The sequence below is a fragment of the Manis pentadactyla genome, chromosome 6, assembly GCF_030020395.1.
Source record: "Manis pentadactyla isolate mManPen7 chromosome 6, mManPen7.hap1, whole genome shotgun sequence".
Lineage (NCBI taxonomy): Eukaryota > Metazoa > Chordata > Mammalia > Pholidota > Manidae > Manis > Manis pentadactyla.
This window is the reverse complement of record NC_080024.1, coordinates 57,453,183-57,471,869: the sequence shown is the minus strand read 5'-3', so window position 1 is coordinate 57,471,869 and position 18,687 is coordinate 57,453,183. Positions and strand designations below refer to the sequence as shown.

Genomic DNA, 18,687 nt, shown 5'->3' with positions numbered 1-18,687 from the left:
ATCCCTTAGTCACTAAATTATAAAGTTAGTTTTATTTCAGGGTTTATGTTGTGATGTCTTGTATCTATAACTATTGTCACAGATACTGTGTGCTCACTAGTTGAAACAAAAATGATTATTCCACAAAAGAATATATTGAGTTATGGTGACTCAAGGCTAGTAAAACAAATGTTTTCTGGGAGTTGGGTTGGGGGTGAACCTGACTGCCTTGTCTATATTCTGTACATTCAGTTGTGTATTTAATTTGAAAGGCTTTTAGGGAATTCCATTGTCAGAATTATAAAAAATCCATATATAAAAGAAACATACATAATTGGATATATGAATTTTTGTAATTAAATTTAAATTAAATATTTAATATTTTAATATTAAAATGAATGTGTTTAATATGACCATGATATATAAGAATTGCTCAATGAAGGGGACAAATAGAGCCATTAGGTAGCAGTGAGTAATTTAGAGTTGGAGGGAGGGGAGATCCATAATTTCATTACTATATTCTATTATTTCTCTTGTCATCTGTTGCAAAACTAAAATTCATTTAATTTATATTAAGAAAAGTGACCACTGGATGACACAAAATCATAGAGTTGAACAATCACTCTGAGGTTTTTTGGTCCAATTTCTCATTTTCAGATAAGGAAACTGAATTTCTTTATATTTTTTACATCTTATATGAGATGATTTAGGTTCAGAGTGGTATATAGGTACAATGTTAAAATTTTGTAAGTTTATTATAACTATAATTCTGAAAAACAGAAGTCACTTTAGAAACACATACATCTTAAGTTTGATGCTTATTAATTTCTAGATAGTTTTTAAAATGAAATTCAGTGACACTAACAGGAAGCTTATTGTTATTTGCATATAACCTGAAATACAAATTACCATATTGCTTCCATACTAAAAATGTCACACCTTTTTTTGTTAATTTCATAGATTCTGAAATTTGGCTACAGCTTAAAATCTATATAATAATGTAATATAGTAGTTCTTCCCTCCAGACCAATGTCAAATTAATACTGCATTTTACACTTCATGCTACCTAAAAAATCGAGAAAGTGAGGTATTTTCCAAAAGTGGAAAGATCTTTATTTGCATATTCTGCAGATCTAGATAAACTTTACCCCAAAAGAGAGCACCACTGGTCCCTTCGAAACCAGCAAGAGTTAAAACACTTAAGATGAAGGATATTAATATTGAAAATATTTTTTAAAGAGCCAAAAAAGATATTATAATTGCGATGCAAAACAGATGACAGTGCTGGTCACTGAGCAGGTGAAATAGGTTTCTGTTGTTTGTTTTGTCTATCCTAACTGAGTAAATAAGCAGGGATTTGGATGAAAAGGGACTATAATTTCAAAAATGACTTAAATACAGAGCAGAGAGATTTGACCTTACCAGTTTGTCTGCATGGTCATCTGACATGATCTTCCATTATATGTTTTACTTCACACAGATGGTGTGTCTGGTAAAAAAAGAACACATTCTGCCAAAACATTTCACAGAGGAGGAATGAGGGTAAAGAAGTACAAACAATTAGGTAGCCAAGGAGATGTTTAATGGTGTTTGATGATTCACAGCATAATGACACAAGTGATGGTTCCACAGTTGAGATAGCAGAATATTTACATGTATTACAAACATGAGATTCCTACATAGAGAAGCTGTTTCCCAGGGGGTTTCAATGTGTTCCAATAGGCTAGGCGTATTTGGAGAGCTGTTCATCTACATAATTTGGGAAACGTGAGAACACTCAGACACTGAGGTGAGAAAACAGAACACAGGGAATTTTAAGTCAGGGTGAGTGCTGCACAGGTCTCAGCCATTCCTGATTTGTTCGTAGCTACACACCTGTACTCACCTTCATCGTCTTTCACTAAGCTTGTTATGAATAGGTTGTGAAACCCTATGCCACTTTCCTCAGCACTGAACCTTTTCCCTTGTACCAATTTCCCATCTTTGTACCAGTAAACAGTGGGTCTTGGAGAGCCACGAATTAAACACTGGAAATAGGCTGCTGTGCCTACCGGTGCGGAACAGTTGGCAATACCTTTGATAAATCTGGGAGGCCCTTCTGTCACCTGAAATTCAAAAAAGCTGTCTGAATATTTGCTCCTTAAGACTAGTTCTTCTTTCAAACTGCTTACAGTCACTTTACTTTTCTTTGTGACCATAGCAAACGTCTCCCAATCTCCCATGGAGAGGAATCCCCGACAGATAGCCTCTCCTACGCGGTTCATTGCTCTGCACCTGTACGTTGCGCTATCAGAAAGACAGATGTTTCTGATTTTAAGGGTGTGGCTTCCATTCTCCTCAATAATCACATATTTAACGTTATCTGGCTCAATACACATATACTCTTTATACCATTTAACTTCAGGACTAGGGATGCCTATGACTGAACATTTGAACACAGCGTCTGAATTTTCTGGAATTTTAAAATCACAGATAGGCATTACAAAGCGAGGAGGCATTTCAAATACTTCTAAATCAATTTTTAAATCTTTGTCTTCTGCTCCCTTTGAAGCCATGTTTTGATCTGCTAAATTCAGTGGAAGAACATCTAGACTCACAATCATGCTTTTATGATCAGGAGTAAATTCAGGAACTGTGACTATTTTTACTTGCTTCTCAAATTCTTTAACATCTTTTTCACTTAATTCAACTTCCAGGATAATTTCTTGAGGAGAAGGTGTTCTTGATGACGCAGTGTTTTCCAACTCAAACTCCATGACATGTTGATGTGTGACCGGAGGTGGCAGCGCCACCGCTCTGTCTTCTTGGGGGGCTACGTCCACACTGGCGAAGCTCTTCGCCTCCCCTATGATGTTTACTGCGTGGCACATGTACTCTCCGCTTTCTCCTTTTTGAATGTTAGAAATTTCCAAAGAACACACATTACCCACCCTTTCTATTTTGACTCTTTCATCTGGCTCCAGCAAAGATTTATTTCGATACCATTTCACACCAGGAATGGGAAGGCCCTCGACTTCAACAATGAAGCCTAATGTTGTGCTTTCATGTATCTTCCTCTTGACCAGAGGTTCAATAAAAGATGGAGGCATTTCATTGTCTTTTGGTTCAATGGCTTCACTTGGCGTGCCAAATGAATCAGAACGCCAGATTTCAGAAGCTGGACTTCTCTCTTCTGTCGGTGTGTGGAAATGCTCATTTGTTACACTGTCCTCCTTTTCTATTTTTGATGGGTATGTTCTAACATTTCCAGTGGGGTTTGGTCTTCCAGTAGGAATAGAGTATCTATCGACTGTTTCTCCTTCTAAAGGTGTGGAGTATCTCTCTAGAGTGTCCCCTGGGGGTGTGGAGTATCTTTCCAGAGTGTCCCCTGGGGGTGTGGAGTATCTCTCTAGAGTGTCCCCTGGGGGTGTGGAGTATCTCTCTAGAGTGTCCCCTGGGGGTGTGGAGTATCTCTCCAGAGTGTTCCCTGGGGGTGTGGAGTATCTCTCTAGAGTGTCCCCTGGGGGTGTGGAGTATCTTTCTGTTACCTCGCCATCAGAAGGTGTTGAGTACCTTTCAGCGGCTTCCTCTAAAGGTATGGTTCTATCAACAGTCTCACCTCCTGGATTTGTTGAGGATTTTTTAGTTGTGTCTGAAGGAGTAAAATATAAATCAGGAGGCTTTGGAGTTTCAAAATGCTCCACAGAGGATGGTGGGGTATAAAACTCATCTAACTCAGAGGTTTCATCACTGCTTGTACTTCCCACATCGATCGAAATATCAGATTCAGGAGAAAATGGGCGACCTGATGATTCCTGTTGTTGGTTGTAATATTCATACACAGTGTGGAAAGTTACTTCTTCAACCTCCATTGTCGTGACTGATTTACTCTGGACAAGTTCCTCCTTATGTTTGGTGTCTTTAGTTTCAGGAACTTCATGCTTTCCAGCAGCAAGTAAATATTGTGTCAGGGAGGTCTCAGATTCCATTGTTTCCGTGGTATGAGCCTCATCCAATTGACGAAGATTTTCAGAAAAACAAGTTTCTATCTTTTCTTCTTCCGTGGTGGAGAAAGAAGTTTCATTTTGATCTTGAAACTCTTCATAGCATTTTTCTTTGCCAGAGGCATCAGTTTTTTCACTTGTTTGCTCATTTGGACTCTGCTGCTCCTCAGTCATCAGGAATGGGAAACACTGACCCACGGAGACTTTTCTGTGGGGTGTGTCTGCTTCCCGAACATCACCTTTGCGGTCTCTCAGAATTCCAGCGGCATATTCCTGCATTTCTCCACCCTGCTTTAGAGGTGATGCCAACTCTCTTTCCAAAGTTTGCTTTTCCTCCATTCCACAAACCTCTGAAAGCTTTTCCTCACTTGCTGCTTTTTTCAAATGTGAAATGAAACTTCTGTCTCCATTTTCTGGAGAACTTTTTTTCTCAGAAATATCGGATTCTCCTACATCTGCATATGAGGTTTGAAGGACGGCACATGATTCACTATGGATTTCTTCAGAACAGGATGTAAGAGAGCTATCAGTATTTAGAATTTCTAAATTTTGTTCCTGCATATGTTGGACTTCTTTTTCCAAATATAAGTTCTTTTCATCAGTACTTCTCTCCATTATAGTCCTATGTGAAAACTCCTGACTGGAAGAAATTTCTGAATTGGTAAAAATGTTATACTGCACACCTTTAGAGTTACTCTGTGTATCAGACTGTGAAGGTTCAGTGAAGGGAACTTCCTTATAAGGTATTTCCTGCTGTTGCCTAGTTTCTTGAACTTGGGACTCCCAAGCTGGATCTCTTATCTGGGAATACATTTGTTTTAGATCAACTACAAGGTTCTCAGCATCAGTTGTTTCAGAAGCAGAGTGTTGGTTTTTAAAATAAGCTTCTTCTGGTTGATCACTACCTAATTCTTGGAATTTTGTATCTGCACTTTCTACTTGAGAGTGAAACTGCTTAAGGTCATATATAATAGGTGCTTCATGTTCATCCCTTTCAGAAACTGTAGATTGACCTATGAAACCAATTTCTTTCTGTTGTTCCCTCTCTCGCACTTCAAATTCTTTATGAACTTGAGAAGAAAGCAGCTTTACATTCATTACGATGTTAGCTGCATCTGATTCAGTGCTTGGAGACATTTTCTCTGCCTGATGTGTATCAGCATTTACGTTATTCAACCTTGACTCTCCAGGTCTTAATGCAAAGTCTATGTTGTCAAGTTTCCTTTTTTCAACAACTCCTTTTTCCACATGTAACTTTTCAAATGCAATGATTCTGTGCTTCACCTTTTTTCCTAGGTAGTGTCTCTCTTCACCAAGGGGTTCTTCATATGCAGTGAGAGGTGAGTCTTTTGTATCGTAACTCTCAGAATGGATATTTGATAAATAGTGGCATTGGGCACATTCTTGCACATCTGCCCTTCCTGGTCCACCAAGTTTTTCCAAATCATTTCTTACCTCTTTCCTAATTTTAATTTCACTGAAATCACCAACACATGGATGAATTGTACCTTCCGCTTGGTGCAGCTTCTGTTTTTCACTTAGGTGTCCTTTGTTCCCTTCATCCTGACAGTGTCTGAGTTCAGCTTGCACAGGCTTGTTGATTTTTATGGATCTAGAAGCACCCTGCATAAATCTGGGTAATTTTTCCCTAGAAAATGTGCAATGAACCTGGCTTTTCTGGTCTATCAGTTGGGTTGTCTCAAGACTTTGAAAATATTCCCTTACAGAATATTTTTTTACATTGGACTGGGGAGTAAAAGGATCAGCCGGATAATCATAAAAATGTGCCCATACAGATTCTCCTTGAATTTGTTTATCTTTGGAATATTCTGCATAAATTTCACCAATGTTTTCTAACTGACTATTTTCCCTGTGAGTGACAGGTGCCACTGTTAGATCTAAAACACTCTCAACTGTTCCTGAACTGTTTTCAGCAACACATTTATATTTTCCAGAATCTTGAGAATTAACATCATTAATAAATAATCTGTGGTTACAATTAACTTCTTCAAACTGAAACTTCTGGTTCTGCTTTAAAAGGATTCCATTTTTAAACCATGTTACAATTGGTCTAGGCTCACCAGATAGTAAACATTCAAGTATTATGGAATCCCCTTCTCTACACCTGGCATACTTTGGCATTTCTTGTATCATTTTAGGTGGCACATTAATAATATCAGGTGAAAATATAAACCTGTGCTTTGGTGACTGAGGAGCCTCATCTTGAGCCTCGTCTTCAGGTTCTAACTCCTCAGGTTGAAACAATTCTCTTGACCCTTTATCCTGTTCTGGGGTAGGAGTAGCTGCCATTACCTGAATTTCTACAGGGAAGGGAAGCAATTCTATATCTGAAGAGGGAGGAACTGGTGGGTTAGTATTTAAAATATGAATATTTGATTGGCCCTCTTGTCTCAAAGACGGATGAATGCCTTTTGCTTGGTCAAACACCAATGCCAGCTCCTCTTCCTCATCAGTATAGTTGCACAGCACAGGGATTCTAGGGGCTTCGGCACCTTGCCTTTGTTTCGCTTTCACTTTAAGCATACCAGTTGTTCTAACCATCCCGTATTGGTTAAACAGCACGCAGGAAATAGAACCTTCATTTTGAGGAAGAACAGAAGAAAAAGTCAATGTTGAATGGTTTTCCAAGGTATGAGTGATGAGGCTTTGATGACGTGGGATTGGTATATCATTGTTATACCACATCACTGTGGGTTGAGGATATCCTTGAAAATGACACACAAATTTACAGCTGTCACCTTCATAAACTTCTTGGGATTCAATTTCTTGAAGAAATGAAGGTGAGCAACATTGTGGATGTTTTTGGAAAGAATTTTCAAAAAACCTTGTGTTTTCCTTTTCCTGTTCAGTTTTGAATTCATCAACTTTTGTGGAAGAGGAATGTTGTAATTCTGTCAAATCATCCTTTCTTATTCTTTCACAATCCATTTCTTCACTTTCCTTACTATTTATATGTGTATCAAAAGATTCACTGGCATATGGCGTAATAACTTGGGACATGTTTTCAGAAGTCTCATATATTTCCTCATTCTTATTTACATTAGTGATATATTTAGAAGACTCTCCAGTTTCAGTTTTGGTCATAATTTCTTCCTCTTGTTCTCTTGCATTTATTGGAATACTATCATGTAAATGGTCTTCTGGTAGACTCTTTCTTAGAAATGCCTCTTGGCTCATTCCTGTTTTGGTCTGAAGCATTTCTTCAACAACCGTAGTTTGAAAGCTTTTGGGAGTTTCTTCAGATTCTACATTTTGACCTATTTGATTAGGAAGGACATGTGGCTTTTGGAAAACACCCTCAGTTAAATGATCTACTTTATCCCTATTTTCAGCTAGATCAGACACAGACCTGTTTCCCATTGCCTTTCTAGAGAACAGAATGCCTTTATCACTAGCTTTGCTTCTCAGAGTTCTTGAGCTTCTTTTAGTTGACATGTCTAACACGGATAATTTCTTTTTCTCCATTAACATTTTTCTAGCCTCCCGTAAACGTTGCAACTTCATTTTGGTCTCCTCATCCAGGAAACTTTCACCTACATTAAAACATCCTTTTATGTCAGATTTACTTTCTAAGTATTCTTCATCATACATAAAATCTGTTTTCTTGCCAGGACTTACTGTCTTAAAGTGTATAGTTCGCAGCATTCCCTTTTGTTCCACATCTTGTTTTTTGTTAAAGGGAGAGCCAGTAAACCTCAGGTCAACCTTTATCCTATCTTCTCTCCTTTCAGCTAGAGCCTCTACATTTTCATGTGTTTGTTCTGCCCTTTTCAGAAATTCTAAATATTTCTCATCTTGCCCTTTTTGGATAACAAGCAATGATGCAGTTGATTCAGCAGACCCTTCACTGTTAATTGCTAATAATCTATAACTTCCAGAATCTCTGTTTTGGACACTTTTAACCTCTAAACTGGAAGAGTGATGATGTAAATCACTTTCAGTTTTTATGACTCGTCGAAGACCTGTTGGGATAGGTCTATTGTTATGGAACCAAGTCATTTCTGGAGTTGGACAGGCAATTAATCTACACATAAAAACAACAGGTTCACCCGCTAAAACATACTGAAATGTAAGTTTTTGGGTAAAAGAAGGCTTGAAATATTCAGGCCAGGAGCTTGTAGATGATATTCTACTTGCATATCTCTTAGCAGTCATGGAGCTGTGGCCTATGTTTTCAGAATCTGAAAAGGCATCACGTGTATCTCCTTCTGAATGTTCAGATTCTCCCTCAGAGGACAATTCTGAAAAAAAATTAAATTATAAAGCATTTTACTATTTTCCACAGTATTTGAAGAAGTTGAAAATAAATGAAATTGAAAAATAGGAAATGAAATAAAATGCATGCTACAGATTCTCACAAATCCATAGAAAAATTCACTCACCATATTTGTTCGAATAAACGCAACACCATGCTCTGTTTAAAAGATTCTGACACGAAAATCGTTCGTTGTCTGGTCTTTTCTTCAAACTGCTGAAATTTCTTCTTGAACAAGCAAAAATGCATTTCAAAATAACATGTTCCTGTGCATATTTGTTTTGAGAGCAAGAAAACTTTGTTCTTTGTTCAATGGCTAAGAGGAAAATCTTACCTGACTTGCAGAGAGTGGAATAAACGCCCTTTCTGATCCTTTTGGTTGTAGTTTAAATTATTATATTTTTGAGAATTAACTATTTAGAAAATATATACAAGAACTATAACCATAAAAAATTAGCTGAAATAAAGTGAGAAGGCGTTTATTCGAACTAATACAGCCATCAAGTCACAATGTTATGCAAAAAAAGCAGGCAATAAAGATCACGTAAGGTAGCTATCTGCAAGCCAGTGTAAGAGACATATCAATGTTAAGATGATATATGTGAATGAAGTGTAAACCAGAATGGGAATGTAATGTTTTCACACATCCTAAATAATGTAGCATTTCAATCATAATTCATTCATAACATTGCATTCTGAGAATAACAGCTAGGTTATTGACTATTGTTCAATGTAACTCTTTGTGAATTTGAAATCAAACATCTATTTCATGATTTCATGCATTAAGATGACAACTTTTTCTAATACACACTATGAAAATGGCTACAAACATCAAGTTGAATATGACTGATACATTTTAAATACAGGATTTTAAATTACTATAAAACAAATTACTGTGAAATGCATGTAACCATCAGCATACTAAATCAGGCATGCAACATAGTAATATATACTCTAAGAGATATATTTGTATATTGATTTCATTTTTCTCAATAACACTAAAAGAAAGAAGGCAATTCAAGGATTCTATTAATCCTTCAGAATTTCTACTTAAATTTCATATTCAGTATAACAATACCTTTCATCTCCATCTCAACCTCCTCTTCAATCCCCTCATACAAAATTGATTCAGGGGCTAAAATGGAAAAACATACAAAGAGATTTTAATGATTAATTCTATATACTCTCTGCCTTAATTCATGATTCATATGATTACAATTTTCCCTTTGTTATAATAATTGAAAACTACATTCTCCCAAATGCAACAAAAAAATCCATGCCAAACAAATCAATGAGCTGATAAAGTACCTGACAATGCTGAAAGAAAGACTTTAAAATATTTTTATTTTAGGTTCTCAATTAAACTTCCACTTTTAGTTCCAAAATCCTCCATGACTTAACATGCATTTTAGAAAAGTCACCCACGAACTAAAGGAATATTCTTTTTCTTAAATGTCTCATTGACAGAGCAGCTGCTAGGAGATGGAACTGCATTTAGAAGGAACACGCACTTTCTAATTTGCCCTTCTAGATGAGGGCTACTCTCAGTTTTTCCGCAGAATTCTGCATTTTCTGCTAGTAGATACTCCTTTGATTTGAACCACCTTTAAAACTTTAAACTACACAAAGTCCAATTACATTGTAAGGAACAAAACAGAATCTTCAACTCAATTTTTTTTTATTACACAAGGAAAAGGCTGTGCCTTTAGACACATCATCTCTGGGCTAGCTTCTTGAGAAAGATGGGTGTCCTGGTACCACTTTTACTCTTTGGCTGTGTGCCACTGGGCCAATATGCTTGACTTTCTGACTTCTCCATTCCTGTGGTCTTTGTCATGAAGTTAATGGCAAACTTGATGTTTTCTTCGATGATCCTCTCTTTACTTCACAGGTTGTTTGAATTTTTGATTCTGAGTGTTTTAATTCTTTTAGTGTCTGAAGCAAGGGTAATTTTTGTAACTGCTCTGGTTTGCAATTCTTTTGCTAGGTGAGAATAAAGTTAGGAAAAGGAATAAATTAGCTGTGTTTGTAAGAGTGAAATGCATGCTGGATTTAGAAAAAATGGAATTTTAATAGGATGAGAAGAGCGGCACATTAGTCCCAAAACTAACACGTGATGTATGCTCAATATGCATGTAAGAACTCCACACAAACATACTTGTGGGGTTTTACATTTCTTTTTGGACTTTGTGGATGACTATGTAGCCTATGACTACATAAATAAAGACTGGCCTTATTTTAGAGAATTAGACAGCTGTGTCTGGTCCTTCACTCTTCAAATACTTAAAAGTGGCTTATCTTTTAACTTTAAGTAAAGCAGTCTGGACTTTCCAACAAAAAAAATGCCCATACTCTAAGAACACTCATAATATAATCAATTGGAATGGAATGAACTGGAAATCCTGGGGCAAAAATGTCTAGCTCAAGTTCACTCTGAGAACCTGATGATCAGGCACTGTTCTATGGCATGAGGTTTAGAACAACACAGTTATACTGCTGCAGAAACTGTCATAGTTGTCACCTACATGATTTGTAGACAACACCTACAGATAAATAGTCACTCTGTGTAATTATGGTGCTAGTCAACCAATAGCTGTGGTGAAACTGAAGGTCAGTTTCTTGGAATTTTCCATCTACTTTGTATAACTAGACTTTAATTCTTAAGCTATTCTCTTTGTAGACTACAAAAATATAATCAGAAATAGCTATAGAACAAAATGTCAGATTAAGAAAGAAAAAACCCTCCTTTGGTGAACAAGGATTGCAGATACACTAAATGAACACTGTTTCAGAATTTAGTGTGGAGAGAGCTGCCTCACCTCTAACACCTCGAAAACAGTATGGCCAGATCAGGGAAGAACTTGAGGCCACAGCTCTCCCCAGGCCCCTGGAGAGACCTGAACTTTTTGCACCAGCTTCCTCGAAGGACCCAGGGAAGATCCTTTGCCTGCAGACACACAGCATGGGCTTCTAGCCCCTGAAGAGGAATTTTCTCATTAATCTTTAAGAGGGAAGTCTGTGGAGAGTAGGAAGAACTTATCCTTTGCCCAGATTTATTCACGCCCTTCCAGACAGTGGCAAATCAAGCACAGAAACAATAATTATGATCTTGCCATGAGATAACTCTACAGTTCTGGGGGCATCTTAGACTGTAAAGCAGCATCAATTGATATATGTCTAGACTACTGATTTTGGTCCAGTCAGAGCCCAGTTTTCTATTTTTCATAGTCTCCTTGAAGAAAGCTAGAACCTCCAGATCTGAAAACAAAGGGCAGCTGAGAATTTTTGAGCTTCCTAATATTAAAACAATCAAATTTAAAATTAACACAGGCACAGCAATAAGTAATACTTGATGAATATTAACATTTTAACCTTCTTTGGTACACTTCCTAGGTGGCCTGTTAGGTAATTAGAAGAAGCAGCACATGTGAAATAAACTTTAAGTTCCTGAGATATTTGAAAGTTAAACTTCGTTTAACCTAGACTGGAAAGTTGATGTTCATAATGAGTTTGGCCAACGATTTGGCTGACTGTCATAAGTCATTTATGAGTACAGTTCTAGGTTAGGGATATTCTAATTCTAATTATTATATTCATTGATTCAATTTGCATGGCAGAAAAGCTGCATAAAGCAATGAGGATGAAATGAAGCAAGTCAAAATTAAAAATCAAATAACCACATTCTGTGCTTAGTACTGCTGACGTTGTCTTCTCTCCATACTCATTGTATACAATACAGCTGTACAATCTCTGGTCTACCAGTTGAATATTACATATGATTAGAAACTGAATATTTCCATTTTGCAACTGCTTCACTCTCTTGGATTCCTCTGTCTTCACACCTTCATGAGCCCAGTTTACATCAGTGGAAGATTCATCTTCTAAAACTCAGAGGAATTGAGCAGTGTTGCCGCACTTTATAGAGAGGTCCTGGAGAAGCAGGAGAATCTCTGGCACCTTACTCATCGCCTCTTCAGCATCTTTTTCAGACAGCTCAGTGCTTTCCGTAGCTTGTGAAAGGGATGCGGTGTGGTGCAGCTCTACGTCTTGAACAGATGCAGCTGTTGGTGGAACTATGGGTGGAACTTTGAGATACACTTTCAGAAACCTGGAACTAATATTCATAGGATGATTCCTGAAATGACTTAATTTTGTTTTGGGATATTTTGCTCTCCTGCTTTGTGAAAGAGGAGTCTGTCACTGTCTGGAACTTGGTGGGCTCTCTAACATCTTTCCCAGAACTTTGCCTAGCTAGGGCTTGCACTGTATAATTAAGTGACAAGAAAAAGAAAAGAATATTAAGGTCTAAGTCACTTGGCTAGGTTAGTAACATGAAATGGCATGGAAGATGAAGATGAATATCACTGTCACTTGGAAGCAGCATGACAGATACAGTATGCTCTAGGAGTCAGAATCACACAAAATACAGTCATTCCTAGTGACCCAGCGATGAATGGATGATGAAGGCTCATGCCAATGCCATAGAGTATGTGGTTTCTTCCTTCTATTGTCATTGCAACTATCCAGAGTGCCGCAGTCTCTGTCTCTTTCTTTCTCAGTTTCCTCCCCCAACTCATATTTTTCCACTGAAACTATTAGAGATTCTCTTCCCCACCCCATCATGTGCTTTATAAACAATATATAGTAACTAGATCATTAATAATGCAGTGATCAGATGCTGTTTAGAAAAGTAAAAATGTCAAGCAAAGTTGATGCCTAACAAAATAATTTTGAATGTAATGCACAGAACACATACTTCAGTGGAATTTAAAGTGCATAGGTTAACCCATAATGAGGACTTAAGGCAACTTTGGGGTGTAAATTTATTAGTAAATTATGGACTGGCCACAGTATGCAATGAGACAAACAGCAGAGACTTTTCATTAGTAACAGTGGGAGTAGGAGGTATGCAGCAAATCAAAATCTTTGAAGCAAGATGGGCTTTACCTTTTGGAGTCACTGTGAGTGTAGCAGCGCAAGAGGCTTCCCCAGCACTATTGGCGGCTTTGCAAGAGTACTGCCCAGCATGCTCAGAGTAAGCATCAACTATAAGCATTAAAGCTATGCCTCTGGACTCTTCATAATGGAAAACTACATCTTTTGATGGTAGAATTGGCTGCTGGTTATGAAACCACTGGATTTCTGGCTTGGGAATGCCAGAGACCCTTGCATGAAATCTGACTGTCTCCCCGCTGTGCACCCTGAGGCTTGACAGAGGCTGGATGAAGATGGGCTTTTGGCCAAGGGACTCCTTCTTAAATGAAACTGATGAAGAGATATGCCATTGGGAGTTTGATGTAGCTTCTTCAACTTTGCTAAATCCTGAAAAGAAGCATGCCAACCTTTAATGTCTTACCCTGCATTGAAACCAGAGCTCATTTGGAATGGTCTACAGATCTGTTGCAAATTTCAATCGTGGACTAAAATCAACTCCAATCCTAATGCCTTGTGAATGTTTGCTATTACTGATTTGAAGTCATACAAGTTCACTTTCATTTTCCAGACAAACAGGCTGAAATATAAATAATCTAAATAACTTCACAATATTGTTCATGAAGGCAGTAGCAGAGTATGCACTTAGATATTATTGTTTTCTGTTTCTATTTTTTTCCCTCTGGTCACAAAGCCAGTTATTCTATTTTGTAAACTACTTTAAAATGATTATTAAGAAAATACCTAGTTATTGTAGTAAGTGTTTAAATTAAGGAAAAAAGCAAAAGTTTCCCTACATCCTTATGTATTTATATATACTTAATACTATGTAAATTAACTAAGGTGAGGAAAAATGGTCTGATGTATAAAAATATTATCTTATTTTGAATCAAAGTGTCTCCTCACACTACCAAGAAAGTGTTTCTGATTGCAATTTAGGAGCCCCAAGTAACAGAAATGTTAAACCATCTAAAGACTGGGCCCCTCTACCATACGCATTCTTTGACTGACTGTGAATACATCTAGCTGGGGTAAACACCTGAAATGGTCTGCTGTAGCTTCTGTGAAACCAGAATTAGGTGTCAACATAATGTGGGGGATGGTAATACTCAGATCAAATAAATTTTGAAAAATTTTCATCCAAGCAAATGAGAAAACAAATCCACCTAATTCTTTAGCATAGTCCTCTCCATTCTGATACATGCTGATCAGGAAGCATGGAAGCTGGTGATGAAAGCAATACAATACATTACAAAATGTTACAGTGACAAAGCAAGGCAAAATAAAAAATGATGGCTTGTGATCCATAATGATAAGGAATAAATGGAAAGTGAAAACATCGCAGATAACATGGAAACCATTCACTGCATTAAAAGAGTATGATAGGGCCATTGGTGATGTACATAAATCTTCAAGGATTGTTACTGACATCGTGTGATTAGATCCATCCTTAAATATGGCTCTTAAAATTGTTTACTGTACCTTCCAGTCTCAAGCTGGCTGTGCTTGATACTTGACCTACAGCATTACTAGCAACAAAAGTGTAAGTTCCTTCATCTTCTGGAAAAGCCTCAGCAATTTCCAGCTGGTAAGTGTCTTCAAACTGAGTCATTCTAAAGAACCGAGATGGCTTGATTTTCTTGTCTTTGCTGTACCAAGACACTTTGAGATCTGTATCGCAAAAGAAAAAGGATATTTAAAACACAAACACAAGTGGATATTTTTACTTTCCTGCAAACATAGAATTGATTATATGGGTGACTACATTTCATATCTATCTTAAGAACATTATACTTTTATTTTGAACAAGTCAGATCTGATTTATATTTCTTTTCATATTTAAGAAGGAAACATGATTCTAGAAAAATTCAGCTTATGACTGGTTGTATGTAGTGTTTGAAATTTTACATTTTTAGTCATATTCTTTTTAACCATTTGCATATCATGCTATGGAAATAGGGACAAGGTTTTAACATACTTGACCTTGAGAAAAAATAGTCCTGAGAAACAGACATCATGAAGGGTTTGATTCTAGGATAGTGGTTGCCTACTGGGACAGGAAGTGAGAAAAATCCGCACTTCTGGTGGGCAGAAAGATCAGTCAAAAGAGAGCTGAGGTCAACATTCCACAAAGTCTAAAATAGACACCCTGCAGGCTAAAGAAAAAAAAATCTCTATTTTTTCATTGACAATAACCAGCAAACATTGTAAAGTCTCAGTGCAGCAGAAAAATAGTTTTTAAAATTGAAAAGAAGTCATGGATTTGGGGCATCTTAGATATATTTGGCTTTTTTTCAAAGTAGCAGTGAAAATAAATAATAATGAAACCAGCTATTTCTACATAAATATTTGAATCATTGTAAAATGATAGAAAATAAAAATCCAAAAGCAAGGATAAAATAACATTATTATGTTGTTATAATTGAAGGTGATGTGTACTTTAAAAAATATTTTACTGTCATTGAAACAATAACCTTTTAAGTCAAGAGTGGATTTAAATTTGGTTACTTGTTTCAAAAGCCAAAATCAAAGCCATGTTGTTTGTGGACTGTGGTCACTCTATCGCTTCCTTATTTTAATACCATCCCTGGGGATCTCCTAATAGTCTAATTGTCCAGCACTTTTTTGCATTTTAGTGCAAATATTGGTTTATGTAAGCTCCCCTCTTTCCTATGATGGTATTGTTTATGAGCTAGATGTTCTCCTTGTAAAATGACAAATCTTTTCCCTTCCTTAGGTAGGGAAGGTAGAAAATGGAATCATGACACTACAATTATCAGCTGTGTGACCTTAGACATGTCATTTAATCTCTCTGGACTAGGCTTCTCATTTGCAAAATGGAATGCATAATAATTCATGAGTATTCATTGTGTACATTTGTGTGAATTATGTGACATACACATAGGAAAGAGCTTTACAAACCGCTGGCATAAGTCAGTCATCAAAGCAAGAAGGGCTAACACCACAAGGGGTCAGTAACGTCTTCAGTAACTTGCAAAAGACAGGGCCATGTGATACAATGGTAACACCATGGAATTTAACAGGTATCCTACAACTATTTAATTTGTTTGTTAAACCTGAGTGGAGAGGGGAGGATGCAGAGTTTGGCATGTTTTGTTATGGGGTTCTCTGCTTATTGCTGCTGACAACTCCCTTTGGTGAGCTGAATGCAGCAGGACAGGCATTCCTAAAAGCTGAGACCTCTCTTGGGAAAGGACTTGGTGCTTCTGGCTAGGCTGCTACAATCTGTGCTGAAATTGGCCTCTCATGGTGTCTGTGAGGCCACCCCAGTGTCCCTGCTTCTCAGCCCACCACTCCACTGTTCTGAGGTACTAAGTTGTGTTCATTGTACCTTCCAAATTCTTCCACAATCTATCCCTTCTTTCTCCTGACTTCCCTAGATGAGGGCCCTGTCAACCCATTCCAGAGCCCCTATGATAGTCTCTCCCTGGTCCCAAACCTCACCTCACTTTCCACATGTGTCCATTTCTTCTCTCATGATCACAGTATTGTTTCTAAAAAGCAAACCTCATTATGTTACCTAGGGGCTTAAAGATCCTTCAGTGGCTCCTTGATTTAAACAAGTAAAATCTAGAATCCTAAGTGAATCTCCCACTCATTACATCATTTTCCAACTATATATAAACCACTTGTTTCCAGCACGTGAAGCATTCTTGTCTCTGCCCAGAACACCATTATGCTTAATGATCCTACTGATTCTCCAAAGCTCAGTCTGTGCATCTTTCTCTGTCTCCCAGCAGAGGGCACTGGGCATGTGCGCGGTTACAGAACTTACAGCCTTGGGCTGTAGCTGTGCACATGTGTCTCTTCACCTACACACTGAGCTTCGGGAGGGCAGGAGCTGGGTCCTGGCACCCTGGCACCTAGTGTAATGTCTCAATAGCTGGAACACAAATGTTGGTAGAATAAAATTGAATAGATGCTTCCATCATTGATAGACAACTTACTTATCATTTCACTTAGCTAGCTATCCTCTGTAAGCCTACAAAAGATACCCACTCACTATCTGTAGAATAAACACTAGCAAAAATCTAGCTTTGTTGCAAGTTTTAAAATTCTTCTTTTCCAATTGGTCTTCTACCAGTAGGTGACACCAGAGACCTTCAACAGACAGCATTTTCACTTACAAAAGCGCCACCAGATTGCTTAGGACCATGTTCCAGATTACACAACATACTGAATTACAAAAACATGAGGCTGGGTTTCTGAAAGCTCATGATTTTTTTTTTCCAATTTGTAAAATATAGGGCTCACTTACTTACTTAAGGTAATACTTGGTTAGAGAAAGTTGTGCAAATACTCCCAGTCCCAGCGTATGAAAGTCTGCGATTTGGTAAGCTTTTAAAAAGACATTTTATTTAATGAATTTAATTTTTGTGACAGAGAAAATACATTCACAAGAGGGTCCTAAAACCTCTATATTTGTATAAATATTACCACATATAGAGAGTTAATGATCTCATGAATTTATAAAGTCCATTCAAACATCTAAAAACATTAGTCATACAGAAAAGATTTTTTCTTTCTATCACCTCTTTTTGGAGTCTTGTAGAGGACTTCAAATGTATTTTTGTGACACCTTAAAGGTAAACATAATATGGCATAAACTAAAAAGCACTATATGATTATAGTTAAGATTACTACTTTAGATGATCTATATATATGTATATGTATTTGAAAAATTTCCTGTAAAAATTCAATGAATGGATAATAAATTACCTAGTGTAGTTTTAGTGAATTTGGTATTATAATGCATTTTTCTTTATTGTTACTAGGATATTATCAAATCAGTCTTTTTTTTTTTAATTTAGCATTTCTCAAACACTAAGCTTTAAAGTCTCAAAGTCCTTAGTATTTGTCCGTGTTGATCACTCAATACCAGACTTTTATGTTCATATAATTCCTCTCTGTGACTATAATAAAATTAATGTATTGAGCGCCAGTCATTTGCCATTCACACCTATAGGTGCTTTATATACACTTTATATTTTAATTATGCTCATAAGATCAAACATTTGGTTTCTAGACCAGCACCTCAGTCCTAGAGGAGGAAATCGTCAGGTCACAGAGGCCCAACTGAAATACTGACTTGTTTAGGAAAACAGCTCTTGGCAATGCAGAGACTGGGCCGTAAACTACAAGGAGAAGCATAATAAGCAAATCACACTTATTAGGAGTGTTCTGGTGAGACACTAAACCTCTGAGAATTTCCCTTTGGTGTTCATACACAAGCACCAGGAAAATGAGGGAGTGATTTTCACTGGGGATAAAGTTAATTTACCGTGTCCCTATCTGAGGTCAGTCTACAATAATAATTGGCTTGAAATGGCTCCAAACATTTTGTCTCACTCTACCAAGGTCAGACTCCTGGGGCTGGGGGAAGAGACTGGTGGTGTGTGGGAAGCATGCTCCAATCTAAGATTGTAACAGCTAATTGATTGAGGGATTACTATGCGGTAATCCAGCTGTAAAACAGGGCACTGTGCTCTGGGCTAA

At 37.3% G+C, this 18,687-nt stretch overlaps 1 protein-coding gene across 50 annotated transcripts in view; it reads right to left on the bottom strand.

The window, feature by feature from the left end:
* The window catches only part of TTN (titin), a 263,454-nt gene that overhangs the window by 202,667 nt on the left and 42,100 nt on the right, over window positions 1-18,687 (bottom strand). For all 50 annotated transcript variants that reach the window (XM_057503886.1, XM_057503834.1, XM_057503857.1 and 47 more), the window contains 2 exons: window positions 14,653-14,841; window positions 9,317-9,373 (listed from right to left, as the gene is read on the bottom strand). In XM_057503886.1, the coding sequence (XP_057359869.1) occupies window positions 9,317-9,373; window positions 14,653-14,841 (246 nt within the window). The remainder of the gene's footprint in view (window positions 1-9,316; window positions 9,374-14,652; window positions 14,842-18,687) is intronic.